Source organism: Aquarana catesbeiana, linkage group LG04 (genome assembly GCF_042186555.1).
Source record: "Aquarana catesbeiana isolate 2022-GZ linkage group LG04, ASM4218655v1, whole genome shotgun sequence".
Taxonomy (NCBI): Eukaryota; Metazoa; Chordata; class Amphibia; order Anura; family Ranidae; genus Aquarana; species Aquarana catesbeiana.
This window is the reverse complement of record NC_133327.1, coordinates 38,339,648-38,355,123: the sequence shown is the minus strand read 5'-3', so window position 1 is coordinate 38,355,123 and position 15,476 is coordinate 38,339,648. Positions and strand designations below refer to the sequence as shown.

At 44.6% G+C, this 15,476-nt stretch overlaps 1 protein-coding gene across 2 annotated transcripts in view; it reads left to right on the top strand.

Annotated features, from left to right (window-relative positions):
• LOC141139166 (uromodulin-like) overlaps positions 1 to 4,025 on the top strand; it is a 135,147-nt gene extending 131,122 nt beyond the window's left edge. For both annotated transcript variants that reach the window (XM_073625057.1, XM_073625056.1), the window contains 2 exons: positions 354 to 374; positions 3,614 to 4,025. In XM_073625057.1, the coding sequence (XP_073481158.1) occupies positions 354 to 371 (18 nt within the window). In that variant the 3' untranslated portion in view covers positions 372 to 374; positions 3,614 to 4,025. The remainder of the gene's footprint in view (positions 1 to 353; positions 375 to 3,613) is intronic.
• The last annotated feature ends 11,451 nt before the right edge of the window (positions 4,026 to 15,476 follow it).

Below are 15,476 nucleotides of genomic sequence, written 5' to 3'. Positions count from 1 at the left end.
TTAAAATAGCACAGTGCTGAATAGCACAAAATGCCCCAGTCATGCAAGGGGTAGAACCTTTTGGAGGTCAAGTAGTTAATATAGTATATTTACTAACCTTTTTTCCCCCAATTGCTTTTTTTTTACAGAAGTATTTTGGCATGGGAAAGGTATAAAAAAGAAAGAGCACCACGCTTAGTATTGCAAGGTCTGCTTTAAAAGGGCTTAAAAATATTGCAATCACAGAATATTGCTTGCACCTACTGTATATTCTTTTTTACCTATATGCAAACTGATTAGAGCTTTTTAATATCTTGTTTTCCAATGATACCCCATAAGTAAACTTGTAACTGATTTTTTTTTTTTCTTTACAGCTTCATCCTCTGGAATAGCTGGTAAAAAATGTTACTACTAAGTTTTCTGTAGTTTGTTATTTGTAGCATATGAGGATACTTATGAAAAAATAATTTTCACATTATTTCTAAAGCCTTCTAGGTCCAAATTTAAAGTGGAGTTCCACTAAAAAAAAAAAATTCATTAACGTGCATAAAAAAAATAAAAAAAAAACATTTAGAGAAATTTTTTTTTTACTCAACTCTAAATGCCTGTTGCTAGGGGGTCCCTCGTAGTCTGCCTCCTTCAGCGCCTAGGCTCTTGACGTCACTTCCCTCGGTGCAGGAAGGGAGATCAGCTCTGCCCCCACCCTCTTGTCAATCATCTGGGACACATCACAGGTCCCAGACGATTGCACGGCCAAGCACGGCGCGCGGCGCCGCTAGCGCCCACAGTTACAATGCCGGCATGGAGGGGGAGATGAGCGGAGCTTTGATCCCCTGCATCGCTTGACCCTGGGACAAGTAAGTGTCCGATTATTAAAAGTCAGCAGCTGCAGTATTTGTATTCTATATCCTGTATCCTATATATATTAAGGCTTACCTGCTTGAAATATCTTCTAAACCTCCACAGTTTAGGAGATATTTACTAAAAATTTACTACGGTGCATGCGCCGATCTCATTGTGCCGTTTCTAATAGGAGTCATGCCATGACTGGTGGCTCCCACGCGTAGGCGCGGGACTGACATTACGCGACTCCGGCCAGTCACAGAGCCGAAGTTCGTGGCCCCGGAAGGAAGAGGGGCAAAGATGGACGCTCCCTGCTTGTGGGGACAATGTAGACATCGCGGGCTTCGGTTTCAGGTAAGTGATACATAATGGGCTACTATGCGATGCATAGTAGCCCATTATGCTTTACCTTTGCATTGAAATAAAGAGGAAGTAAAACCTACCAGGGTTTACTTCCTCTTAACGGTGTTCACGTGTTCGCACAAATTTTTTGCCTGTTCGTAAGATCTGGTGCAAACTGAACCGGGGGGGGGGGGGTGTTCGGTTCATCCCTATACTCTTTCCCCACTCTAGCAAATGCGCATAAAAACTTGGGGGGCAGGGACTCTACTGACCCAAAGACTTCCTAGTTGAGGCAAAAAAGATCTGGAAAATCTGCAAGATAGGGTAGGGACTGGCAAGAGAGGGATCTCTGATGTAGTTGGCCAACTTGAATATATATTGCAATATATGCTAACTAAGAATCTACATTTTATAAGCAATAGTTTTCTATAGGTAAGGGTTAATAAGTGCAACTTATTGTTTAGTGTATATATATATATATATATATATATATATATATATATATATATATATACAGTGTATATATATATATAATTATTGTATATATGTAGTTATTTAGCACCTGACCATTCATGTCTCAATTTCTACTGCATGGGACAGGTCAGTAACTAAAAATAGGGCACGGATGTCTGAAGTTGCTATATTATTTTTAAATTAATTATTAATTATAAATTATTAAGTTTATGCTTACTGTGCTAAAACCGCTTTGTAATACACACACACAAATACGGGTACTTTTTTTCTCAGAGAATAGGTGCTGGAACTCCCCCCTTCTGAGTTATCCTTTGTTTCTGCCCCATACCTGCCTCTGAGCACAGTTCCTTGGTTCCTCCTCCTACCCACCTCCGAGTACCGTCCCTTTTAGAGAATTCAGCAACAAGTATCAGTTTGTGCTACTAAGTGATTTGCATAGAATTTATTAAGGATAACAAGAAAGAGAGTAAAATAGATCCCGTGCAGCAGAGCTTTTTTTCTCAGGGAATAGGTGCAGGTACACCCTCTTCCCACTCACTCCTAGTCTCTGCCCCCTACCTACCCCCTGAGCACTGTCCCTTGGTCCCACCCCCTACCCACCTTCCAGTACCATCCCTTTTAGAGAATAGAGAATCAAGTCATTTGTATGGAATTTGATACTGATAACAAGAAAAGCTATAAAATAGAGCCCCTGCAGCCAACAATAGACACCCCCAATTAATAATAGACCCCCAGACAGCAACAATAAACCTCCCCAGCAACACTAGACCCCCCCAAAACAATAGATTACCCAGCAACCAAAGATCCATCTAGTAGCCAGCATCAGTAGACCCTCCAGCACACTCTAGTACCCCTTGCTGTTACATACATTCTGTGATTGAGGTGCTGGAACTCCGTTCCCCCCGGGTTATATATATATATATAATTATTTTTTATTTTTTTATTTTTTAACTAAGGAGGGTTTTAGTATATATTTGTCAATGAATATGAAACACAATGCACTTTTTGGATTTAACACTTGTGGACATTGCACTCAAATGGGGTTCTAGACCATATAGTATAGAAATTATCATTTATTTAGATTAACTGTTTTCCCTTTAGCACAGCAGCCCTACACTTTATTTTATTTGGCTAGATGGTCAAAGTGGAATAACAGTGAAAGCTATCTGCACACAATAAAGACAGAGACGGATGAAAAAAAACAAGCTATATCACCAGAATGTTGCATGTGAGCCATCAACAAATGCATCTAAGCTAATACAGCTCATAGCCTAATTCAATAGCCTGACAATACATAGGGATGGATTTACTAAAGGCAAATAGACTGTGCACTTTGCAAGAGCAGTTGCTCCAGAGCGCAATAAATAAGCAGAAGCTCTGCTGACTTCCAACAATGCTTTTTTTTTTCTTTTTTTTTCCTTTCTTATGACAGGATATTCTTTGCAAATTAAGTTTTACCTCATTTACTAAGCTTTGGAGCAACTGCATCTTCAACTCTGCAAAGTGCACAATCTAATTGCCTTTAGTAAATCAACCACAAAATGTCTAGTATTAGTCCTGATTAGGAGACAAACAAAGCATTGCAAAATGTATAGTCTATAGATCTATATTAGGCTGCTTTCACACTGAGGCAGTTTTCAGGTGTTTTAGCACTAGAAATAGCCTCTAATGCCTGAAAACCACCTCCCCAATAATTTCAGTGTGACTTTTCACACTGGGGCGGTGTGTTTGCGGGACAGCGCCGCAACACGGGCGGTTTAACCCTTTCTTCGGCCGCTAGTGGGGGTTAAAAGCACCCAGCTAACCCAGCTAACGGCCAAAAAGCGCCACTAAAATGATGCTAAAGTGCCGTTAAAACTAGCGGCGCTTTACTGTAACACGGAGCGGCTACAGTGTGAAACAAGCCTAAATGCAATTAATTTATAAAAAGTTGTATTATTAATATTCTGACAGTGACCACTTTTTTCTATTTCAGGGACTGCTCGCTTTGTTCATCTTTTACCAACTATTTTTATTTTTGGAAGGATCCTTATGTCATACACATACATATAACCTTGCCATGTACAGTTTTCATGTGTTTTGGCATACACAGATTACTATATAGGACAATAAAGTTGTTGGGTTATGCTGTAGTCACAGATTAGTAACAAACTACAGTCGGAGCTGTACTAAAACATAAAATAGTTGGATGGCTCTGTTTTAAATTTAAATCACATTTTTCATAATACAGCTTTAGCTAAATGCAAATTATTTCAAATATAGTAAATATGATTGATTTTTACACATGTATAAGTAAATAAATATGCAGTAAATATATTACATGTATCCCCATTTCACTATATCCTACAATTATAAATCAATGAATAAATATGCAATTTTTCCAGCAATGTACCCGAGTCTGCCTTTTATTATCTATCTATCTATCTATCTATCTATCTATCTATCTATCTATCTATCTATCTATCTATCTATCTATCTATCTATCTATCTATCTATCTATCTATCTATCTATCTATCTATCTATGCCCCTGGGCTGGCAAATTTTAAAGCAAACTTAGCTATTGAAGATTGATCATTTGAGATACAGGTGTCTACCCTCCTCCTCCCCTATAAGCTTAATCCTTAATGTTCTAAATAGAGAGCGGTCTTATGCCATTAAAAATGTCAACATAAACATAATTTATATTTTATATTAAAGACAAGAATATAGTTTAATTAACTTATCAATAAGACTTTTGATGAGAGTATTCATATTGCTTGTAGATATACAGTGGGGACGGAAATTATTCAGACCCCCTTAAATTTTTCACTCTTTGTTATATTGCAGCCATTTGCTAAAATTATTTAAGTTCATTTTTTTTCTCATTAATGTACACACACAGCACCCCATATTGACAGAAAAACACAGAATTGTTGACTTTTTTGCAGATTTATTAAAAAGAAAAACTGAAATATCACATGGTCCTAAGTATTTAGACCCTTTTGCTGTGACACTCATATATTTAACTCAGGTGCTGTCCATTTCTTCTGATCATCCTTGAGATGGTTCTACACCTTCATTTGAGTCCAGCTGTGTTTGATTATACTGATTGGACTTGATTAGGAAAGCCACACACCTGTCTATATAAGACCTTACAGCTCACAGTACATGTCAGAGCAAATGAGAATCATGAGGTCAAAGGAACTGCCTGAAGAGCTCAGAGACAGAATTGTGGCAAGGCACAGATCTGGCCAAGGTTACAAAAAAATTTCTGCTGCACTTAAGGTTCCTAAGAGCACAGTGGCCTCCATAATCCTTAAATGGAAGACGTTTGGGACGACCAGAACCACCCCTAGAGCTGGCCATCCGGTGAAACTGAGCTATCGGGGGAGAAGAGCCTTGGTGAGAGAGGTAAAGAAGAACCCAAATATCACTGTGGCTGAGCTCCAGAGAAGCAGTCGGAAGATGGGAGAAAGTTGTAGAAAGTCAACCATCACTGCAGTCCTCCACCAGTCGGGGCTTTATAGCAGAGTGGCCCAACGGAAGCCTCTCCTCAGTGCAAGACATATGAAAGCCCGCATGGAGTTTGCTAAAAGACACCTGAAGGACTCCAAGATGGTGAGAAATAAGATTCTCTGGTCTGATGAGACCAAGTTAGAACTTTTTGGCCTTAATTCTAAGCGGTATGTGTGGAGAAAACCAGGCACTGCTCATCACCTGTTCAATACAGTCCCAACAGTGAAGCATGGTGGTGGCAGCATCATGCTGCGGGGGTGTTTTTCAGCTGCAGGGACAGGGCGACTGGTTGCAATTAAGGGAAAGATGAATGCGGCCAAGTACAGAGATATCCTGGACGAAAGCCTTCTCCAGAGTGCTCAGGACCTCAGACTGGGCCGAAGGTTTACCTTCCAACAAGACAATGACCCTAAGCACACAGCTAAAATAACGAAGGAGTGATTTCACAACAACTCTGTGACTGTTCTCGAATGGCCCAGCCAGAGCCCTGACTTAAACCCAATTGAGCATCTCTGGAGAGACCTAAAAATGGCTGTACCATCCAACCTGACAGAACTGGAGAGTATCTGCAAATGGAATGGCAGAGGATCACCAAATCCAGGTGTGAAAAACTTGTTGCATCTTTCCCAAAAAGACTCATGGCTGTAGCAGATCAAAAGGGTGCTTCTACTAAATACTGAGCAAAGGGTCTGAATGCTTAGGACCATGTGATATTTCAGTTTTTCTTTTTTAATAAATCTGCAAAAATGTCAACAATTGTGTGTTTTTCTGTCAATATAGGGTGCTGTGTGTACATTAATGAGGGAAAAAAATGAACTTAAATTATTTTAGCAAATGGCTGCAATATAACAAAGAATGAAAAATTTAAGGGGGTCTGAATACTTTCCGTCCCCACTGTACCTAATATAGACTACTACTGCTGAACTAGGTAATATAAATGATTCTCCAAAGATAGGAGTTAAAGTAATAACATAACTTAATAATACAGGAGAAAAATTATAAAAACTTAATGCTGAGACTGGTGTGACAGTGCAAGGCCCTGTCACTGTCAAAATGGGTGTAAAAAGGACAGAGTTCACATGTATGGAGAGTGTAAGACCTCGGAGTATCAATTATTAGCAGAGAAAACTATTTTTACAGTATTTTGGTATTCCTGGATTGGGTTCCGTAGTATAGACATTTTGAAGTCCTTTGGAAGGGAAGAAATATCCAACCCAGTGTTCAGGTCTGTTTAAGATCAACGGGGCTTGGGTAAAGCTCAGGGCTCCAGCCAGAAGGGTGATGGGCTTCCATTTGCAGACAAGTGTGTTCCTGTCAGGAACTCTTCTCAAAAGACTGCACTCCATGTTGGAGAGATTCCATATCCATCGTGCTGAGAGAGTTGGGACAGCTGAGAGAGTTTGGAAACTGGGAGAGCTTAGGCAACTAAGAGAGTCTATGGAACTGAGGGAATCAGCCAGGAGGCCCTTATTGAGAGGCAAGGATTGGACCTGTACAGCAGAAAGCTGTAACCAAAGGCTGAGAAAGCCAGGAGAGAGTTCAGAGAGCCAGAAGAGCTGGTGAGATGGCCTGAGAGACCAGTGTAAGAACAGCTGTGCTGCTGAAGAGTGAGCCAGATGCCTTGGTATTTTTGTGATCTGTTTTGCTGTGTGAAACTGAAACCCCTGCATGGGAAAACCTGATGTGAAGGACATTGCTTTGATTTCTGTTTTAATAAAAGCGGGCTGGAAAGCCCTAACAAGAAGTTCAGACTGGCATGGTTCTCATTTACAAAGGCTTCTACAACTGAGCTAAACATTCCCTAAATCACACCAGTCATACAATATCAGTCATGTGTTTCCAGATTTTGTCCCAAAGTATTCCATCCAAGTTTGTGCTGTAATGTGATGTAAAGTTGATAGTGGGTTGTGAGCATAGATTGGGGCTGTATTCTTAACAAATCCAGGTCATCTCAATGCTAAATACCTTTTTCCACATTGCCAATGTGCAGTCACAGGACTGAAGGACTTCAGAGGGGGATCTCAGCCCCTCCCTTTGTAGCCCTTAGATCGGAGGAGGAGAGCCTCAGCGATGTGGAAACGGGTATTTAGTAGGGGAATTAAAAAAAAACACAGATTGTGTGGTATAGTGTGTTTTAACAGAGGGGCTGCCAATAATTTTGAGCACTGACTTTACAATCACTCTAAAGTGGTTGTAAAGGCTGAAAGTTTTTTTGCCTTCATGCATATATGCATTTTCCAGACTTGAGCATTTTTGTTTTATCCAATAGAAAGCTAGTTACTAGGAGAAGGATAAGCAAGAAATCACTTATTTTTAAGTCACTCTCACTGCAGTCTATAGGGAGCAAAAACATGTGTAGCACACCATTTTAAAGAGGAAGTAAACCCTGATGGGTTTACTTCCTCTTTGTTTCCCTGCAAAGGTAAAGCATAACGGGCTACTATGCATCACATAGTAGCCCATTATCTGTCACTTACCTGACACAGGAGCCTGCGATGTCACCGCTGTCCCTTCTTCCACAAAGCGTCCATCTTCCTCCCGGGTATTGCAGCTCCGGCGCTGTGATGATGTCACTCCCGCGCATGCGCACGGGAGCCGCCGCTAACGGCATATCGATGTCAGCAGCGGCATGCTCAGTGCACCTGCACACCGCTGTCTACGGAGCATGCGCCATAGACAGTGGTGCCTGTCTTTTTGCAAATATCTCCTAAACCGTGTAGGTTTAGAAAATATTTCTTGGACCTACAGGTAAGCCTTAATCTAGGCTTACCTGTAGGTCAAAGTGGTCTGTAAGGGTTTACAACCACTTTAAGGCTGTGTTCACACCTTTGCGAATTGGATGCAAGTTTCCCTGCATCTAATTCACATAGCAGGAGATTGCGACTGACTCTCTTTGGAGCCGGTTCACACATCTCCGCACTGCGTCTTTTGGTCCATTTCAGGTCTCAATTCAGACCAAAATTCGGGCTGAAATAGGACCTTAAACGGTGAATGAAGATGCACTGGACACCTGCTGTGAGCCGCTGCATTCTCCAGTGTGAACCCAGCCTAAGGCCCCTTTCACACTTGTGCGACCTGGAAGTCGTGGGATTTTACAGCAATTTTGATGCGACTTTAAGCAATTCCTGTGTAATCTTGAGGTCTATGGACCTCAAATCGCATCAAAGTCGGAGCCAAAGTAGTGCAGAGACTACTTTGAAGTTGCACAGATATGAACGGTACTCATTGGAAATCATGGCGTACAACTTGTCATGCGACTTTGCAGTCCCAAGTCACAGGACAAGTGCACAAGTGTGAAAGGGGCCTTAAGGAAAACCCAGACAAACAATTCCAGCATCTTTGTACAGATGCTCTACTGCCACAACTGAAGACAGCAGGACCAGATGCCCCTGAAGAAGATGAGAAAGCCAAAGATCATATTGTCCAGGTAGCAACTTAGTGTTTAATCAGGCTAGTTGCCCACAAGAAAAGAAATTACGTCATTGATCAGTGTACTCTGTACAGCTCCCCACATCACAGGAAAATGCATTGTTTCCAAGGATTTCAATGTAAAGCTGTGATATTCATCCTCAGTGATGAAGAGTGGAAGAAAATGTTGCAAAGAGAAGGAAGGGGAGATTTTCTCTGAATATGTGCTCCTGGAAACTTCATTCTCCCTGCAAAGGGTGATTTTCTAGAAGATGTTCTGTATGCTGAGCTGGGTCATGGAGAGAGAGAGAGAAGGGTCTGCTCAGTGATAGTGCACAGTCACTTGGAATGGTCCCAGGGGCTCACACTGGCTCATTCAGCAGTATATCACAGTGTGGCTGTCAGCTGCTTCCCAATCTTCCTGCCCACCTCTCCTTCACAGATCACAGATGGAGCCCACAGGAGGGGCGGCACTCAGGAGAAGTGTGTGGCTGCTCAGGGCAGGCTGCAGGCATGCTGGAGGTGGAGTGGACGGAGCAGTGTGGGGAATGAATCCTCTCCACCAAGCACCGCTACACTTCCTGAGCCGCCACCTGCACACAGTGACACACAGAGACAGACACATAAAGCAGAGGACGGAACGGCGATCGGAGGAGAGGAGCAGGTGGATGGGTTTTTCTGGGGATGGGAACTAATTTCTGCACCCCTCACTTCCTTCTCCAGCTGGCTTGTCACTTTTGCTTCCCCACCTCCTCCCTCCCAGGGGCCATGGCTGCGCCCTAGGTGGCAGTGAGCCCTAGGCGACTGCCTAGTTCGCCTAGTGGTAGCACAGGCTCTGAGTGGCAGGGCAGTCAGTCAGCAGTATGTAATGACAGAGCAGTTGGCGAGTGGTGTATGTAGTGGCAGGGTGGTCAATGAGTGGTATGAAGTGGCAGGGCAGTCAGTGAGCAGTATGTAGTGGCAGGGCAGTCAGTGAGCGGTTTGTAGTGGCAGGGCGGTCAGTGTGCAGTATTTAGTGGCAGGGCGGTCAATGAGCAGTATCTAGTAGTGGGGCAGTCATTGTGCAGTACGTAGTGGCAGGGCAGTCAGTGAGCGGTATGTAGTGGCAGAACAGTCATTAGGCAGTATCTAGTGGCAGGGCGGTCAGTAAGCAGTATGTAGTGGCGGGGCAGTCAGTGTGCAGTATTTAGTGGCAGGGTGGTCAATGAGCAGTATGTAGTGGTGGGGAGTCAGTGTGAGTATGTAGTGGCAGGGCAGTCATTAAGCAGTATTTAGTGGCAGGGCGGTCAATGAGCAGTATGTAGTGGTGGGGCAGTCAGTGTGCAATGTGTAGTGGCAATGCGGTCAGTAAGCAGTATTTAGTGGCAGGGCGGTCAATGAGCAGTATGTAGTGGTGGGGCAGTCAGTGTGCAGTATGTAGTGGCAGGGTGGTCAGTGAGCAGTATGTAGTTGTAGGGTAGTGGACAGTATGTAGTAGTAGGGCAGTTAGTGTGCAGTATGTACTGGTGGGGCAATGAGCAGTATGTAGTGGCGTGGCAGTCGGTGTGCAGTGTGTAGTGGTAGGGCAGTCAGTGTGCAGTATGTAGTGGCAGGGTGGTCAGTAAGCAGTATGTAGTGGCAGGGCGGTCAGTGAGCAGTATGTAGTGGCAGGGTGGTCAGCGAGCAGTATGTAGTGGTGGGGCAGTCAGTGTGCAGTATGTAGTGGCAGGGTGGTCAGTGAGCAGTATGTAGTTGTAGGGTAGTGGACAGTATGTAGTAGTAGGGCAGTTAGTGTGCAGTATGTACTGGTGGGGCAATGAGCAGTATGTAGTGGCGTGGCAGTTTGGTGTGCAGTGTGTAGTTGTAGGGCGGTCAGTGTGCAGTATGTAGTGGCAGGGTGGTCAGTAAGCAGTATGTAGTGGCAGGGCGGTCAGTGAGCAGTATGTAGTGGCAGGGTGGTCAGTGAGCAGTATGTAGTGGTGGAGTGGTCAGTGTGCAGTATGTAGTGGCAGGTTAGGGCGGTATGTAGTGGCAGGGTTGTCAGTAAGCAGTATGTAGTTGTAGGGTAGTGGACAGTATGTAGTGGTAGGGCAGTTAGTTTGCAGAATGTAGTGGCGGGCAGTCAGTGTGTAGTGGCAGGGCGGTCAGTAAACAGTATGTAGTGGCGTGGCAGTCAGTGTGCAGTATGTAGTGGTAGGGCGGTCAGTGTGCAGTATGTAGTGGCAGGGCGGTCAGTAAGCAGTATGTAGTGGCAGGGCGGTCAGTAAGCAGTATGTAGTGACGGGGCAGTCAGTGAGCAGTATGTAGTGGCAGGGTGGTCAGTGAGCAGTATGTAGTTGTAGGGTAGTGGACAGCATATAGTGGTAGGGCAGTTAATGTGCAGTATGTAGTGGTGGGGCAATGAGCAGTATGTAGTTGCAAAATGGTCAATGAGCATCATGTAGTGTAGCCATTTACCCCAGGGCTGAGGATATGGAGGACTTCTTTGGCTGCTTCATTCTGGCTCCTCTTCTTCTTTCCTCATCTTTAGTTGCAGAATCATCCAGAATGAAACAGCCACCTGTTGGAGGAAATAGAAGACTTCCCAGGCTGCTTCGTTCTGGCTCCCCCTCATTCCTCATCTTATCTGCAGGATCATCCAGAACCTGTGGGAGAAGTGGAGGAGGCAGCCACACCTCTGGCTTCATTCACCAAATGCCTGGGGAGATTTTTAAGCTAACTCAGAGGAAAGGGTAGAGCAAAAGCAGCCTCCCGCTGGACCCCCATGCTGACTGGATCAGCGCCCCAGTACATTTAGCTACAATAACAGGGACACTCACTGCAGCTGACCCCATGGCTGGGATCTTAGGACAAAGCAGTCACTGGACAGTAGTCTATGTATCGGTACCCCTGTAGGAGCTGCTTGAATATTTGTACCCGGGTCTCCCACTAATCACTCCACAGCCAGTTACACTGTATTTTCACACAGCCAGGTGCACACACTCTTCCGCTCGTTGTCTCCAATGACCATTCTAGGGGATGTGTTTTATGTTTTATTTGGAGAACTTGGATAGGAGCATGGAATTAGTAGGATACTCCAAATTAACTATGCACAAGCCAGGATAACTCTCTCTGTAGAACTGTGAAGCAGATTATCTGCTGAACCATACAGCATCTGTATGAAATGAACAAGTCCCTTTGTAGCAGAAGGAACTCAGTGGACTTTATATCTTCAAGACACTAGCCAGTGTCCCCTTTAGCTCACACACCCAGTATGCTGACTTCTAGGATCAAGAGGGGATTTCAGCAACACACACAGTCTCAGGGATCCCTTCAGCGGTCTGTACTCACAAAATGTCCAGGGGCAGCTGGTAGCCCCCTTCCAACTTCCAAACAACATGCTATACCAGTGACATCAGAGCAGATCCGTGTACATTCTCCCTCAGTCAGCTTTCACAGAAACTCTGGGTTATAGTTCCAAGGTTTTAGGCCCTCAGGTCAACCACCTGAGGCCGCATGGCAGCCTATGCTGGGGAGAGGCAGCAGCCTCCTCTCCACCTGCACCTCGATCAGAGAGAGACTGGACCACCAGCCCATGTGCTCTTCAGACTTAAATACAGGCACCCAGCATTCCTTGGGGCACATCTCCCTTAATTGGCTAGGGCTGTATCTACATCCATGCTCTCACCTGCTGGGTTTCCTCCCACTGTCCAATATGTCTCATTATTGGACCAGTGTGAAATCTCCAAGACAGCATGAGCAGCATCAGCGTACACTGAGCAGACCTCACTAAACAATCACAGCTTTCTGTTAAGCAGACAGCTCTTACAGTTTTTTTTAAAAAGTATTCATACCCCTTGTCATGTTACAACTGTAGCACTGGTAGATTTTTAATCTACCGCTGATAGGTAAATCTTGTGGGTTACTTGTTAGAGGAAGTTAGATTTGCCTCTGTTCCAGCTTGGCTGAGTTGCGTGTAGTTCCACACTGCGCCGGTGGGTGTCGTTGTCACCATGGGCTGGTGTCACCATGGAAAGGCAACGTGTTGAAGTGTATGAGTGCTCCTCTGTCCTGGAGACAACTCGGTGGAGGTGGTCCTCCGAGTTGCATTCTGGGAGAGGGTATTTGTGGGACAGACGCCATGTTTAAGGGTTCATTTTCAGCCACCTGCTGGCCTTCCTGGCTGTCAGGTATGCGTTAAGAGTACCACCTCGTGGTCCTCCGTGCCGGAGGCCCACGTCGCTGTGGCGTGTGGGTGGGCCCAGAAGCCTGTTTGGGGCCTACCACAGCAGCATAGGAATGGTCCTGAGCTGTCTATCCTGAGTGAAGAAGCTGGACAACCGAGGAGATCCCAGGGTAGGACCCGTCATGGAAGGATCATGCAGAGTGCTGGTCTGGAGAGGGGCCTGGTGACTCGGTTGGAGGACGTATTCTGAAGTAATCTTACTGCATAGTACTGCTGGGTTGGCTTAAAGGTTCAAGTACTGTGTATGACATTCATCGCAAACCAATACATCCTGTGGCAGAGGATTGTACGGGTTTTATTTCAAACAAGTCTGTGGCAGAGACTTTTGTTCGTGCTGCGTACTGGCTGCTAGGCAAGTGAGAGAAGCCTATCCAGGCGGGCAAAGATTGAATCCTATGAGGGGAGTGCATTCAACTACAAGTGTTCAATTCCAAAGAATGTACTAAAGAATACTAAGGAAAAAAGGTATTTGAGCTTCCCTGCAACTTTCCTTCTGCCTCTTTCCTGCTACTTCCTTTATTATTTGTTCATTAAAGCATTGGAAAATATACTTGAGTGCTTGGTGCTTATATCGTCCAGAGGTAAACTCAACGGAACCCTAGACCCGGTGTCGGTGAAACAGAGGTATCGAGAGTGAAGGTAACAGCCCGCTTTAAACCAGCAGCTCCACCGAGAGTTAGTGCTACATGTGGGGGCGTCGTCCGGGATTTGTTGGCCATCAGTTCTCGCAACCTGGAGAAGTGTTTCACCGGGAGTTTACGGAGAGAGCTGGACTTTGTCAATTTCTCAGGAGAAGAAGAGGTTAAAAGTTGCAGGAATTTATTTCTAACTGCGAAGGCGGTGGGCGCCAGTGAAAGCCCGGGAGCTACGTGATCAGAGGAACAAGTAGGAGGAGCCTAGCCTACTTGATACCGCGTGGGACGCGTGTATGTGTGTGTTGGCGCCAGAGAAGAAGAGAGGCCTCGTGATCATGCCGAGAAGATCAGAGTGTGGCCATGTCTTTTTCGGTGATGCAACCAACTGTGGGGCCTAAGATGTTCACTACCAGCACCGCTGCAGGTGCTATGCTGACCGGAACCTTGCTTACAGATATCGGCATTAGTCTGAAATCGCAAGGAAGGTTTGTTCTTTATACAGTTGGAGATATTGAAGGACTGGGCATGCTTTGCCACAAGTGTGAAGGACTGGTCATACATCTCCATCCATTTGTTCGCTGCTCGCAATGTGGAGAATATTTGTTTGTGGTGGAGCAACCTACCATGTCACCCCATGCTTATCGTATGGACTGGGCTACAGGTATCGCCACAGTAGAAGCTGCTGCTACTGCTGAAAAAGAATGTCAGGCTGTGATTTCACCTGTTTGTCACCGAAAGTGTTCCTGAGAGAGATACTGCAGTAACCGACTCATCAGCGGACATTACCTTGATTTCCGCATCCACTACGCCTACCCCTGTTGTACCTGTCCAGAGGAAGGTGGGATATGTAAAGGCTTCCCGCGGCAGTGGTCGAGGCCTACCCCAGAGACTGCCTGAACCGGAGAAGTCCACGTCAGGAACGGGTGAGCGTTCACAGGGGAATGTATCTGGGACTTTGTGTAAATATTTGCCTATTAATAAACGGTACTCCTAGGTATAATATCCACCCTATACTTAGTTCCCCACCACTGCGCCTCGGAAAGTCAACCTCGATATTGATTATCACCGGTTGGTATACCCTAACTATAGCTGCCACTTGGTGCGTATCAGATAAACAGGAAATATTTAAATCTGTGACGTGTTACTAGTGCACTGCACCCCACGTGAAGAATTAAACCGTGGCGCTATCTCCAGAACTATTCCCACCTCTTACAGTGAATTATCTAATCTAGTGCACACCCCTCTACAAGTGTATATTACAAAAAAAATTAATTTAAAATAATCTATATAAATGTATATATTACATGTAATGATATTAATGAACCAAATGAGTATAAAACACCAAAAACACAGTACATAAAATGACTCAGTGCCAATACTGCTCATATGATAGTATACATCAATCCCTGTGCAGTGACTCCACAAAAACAATGTATAATATCAAAGCTAATGACAGTCGTTGAGTGTCACACAATACCTATGTGACTATATCAAATAAAACTCTGTGAAAAATACACACACGTGTGCAAAGTGTCTGTGATCGTGGTCAGAAAAACACATCAAATGTGCCACGGCAAGTTCTTTTTCATTCCAGGAGTGTAATTATCTTCTATCAAGTCCTTCCACCATACCTGCGTGTTCAGTGACCCCTCTCCCAATGGACAGCCACTCACCAGCTCCTCATGCCTCCACTTTCGTATGAGGCTATAAAGCATAGATGTTTAGGGCTACTGGCAAGGGTTAAACAAATTCCATCCGGAGGTACAATCCATATGTAAATTAAAAGAGACTCCCAATAGTGTGATATTGTAACAATTTAATAATACACACCACAAATCGCACTCCAAAAATTCCACTCACATTGTGTATACAATTTAAAAGCACAGCAAATTCCACAGCAATCTGTATAATGCAATAAAAACACAGCAGCTTGGATCAACCTCCTAGGGGGTATGCGGTCACGGCGGACCCTGCCACAGCCGGCGTCTAAGAAGTATCTCTCACCCTCTCCTCGCCTGCCTGTCAGATGGACCCACCGTTTCCCCCGTTAGGTAAACCGCAGAGCTCGCTTCCTCCTGTCACTAGTACGTGGTGT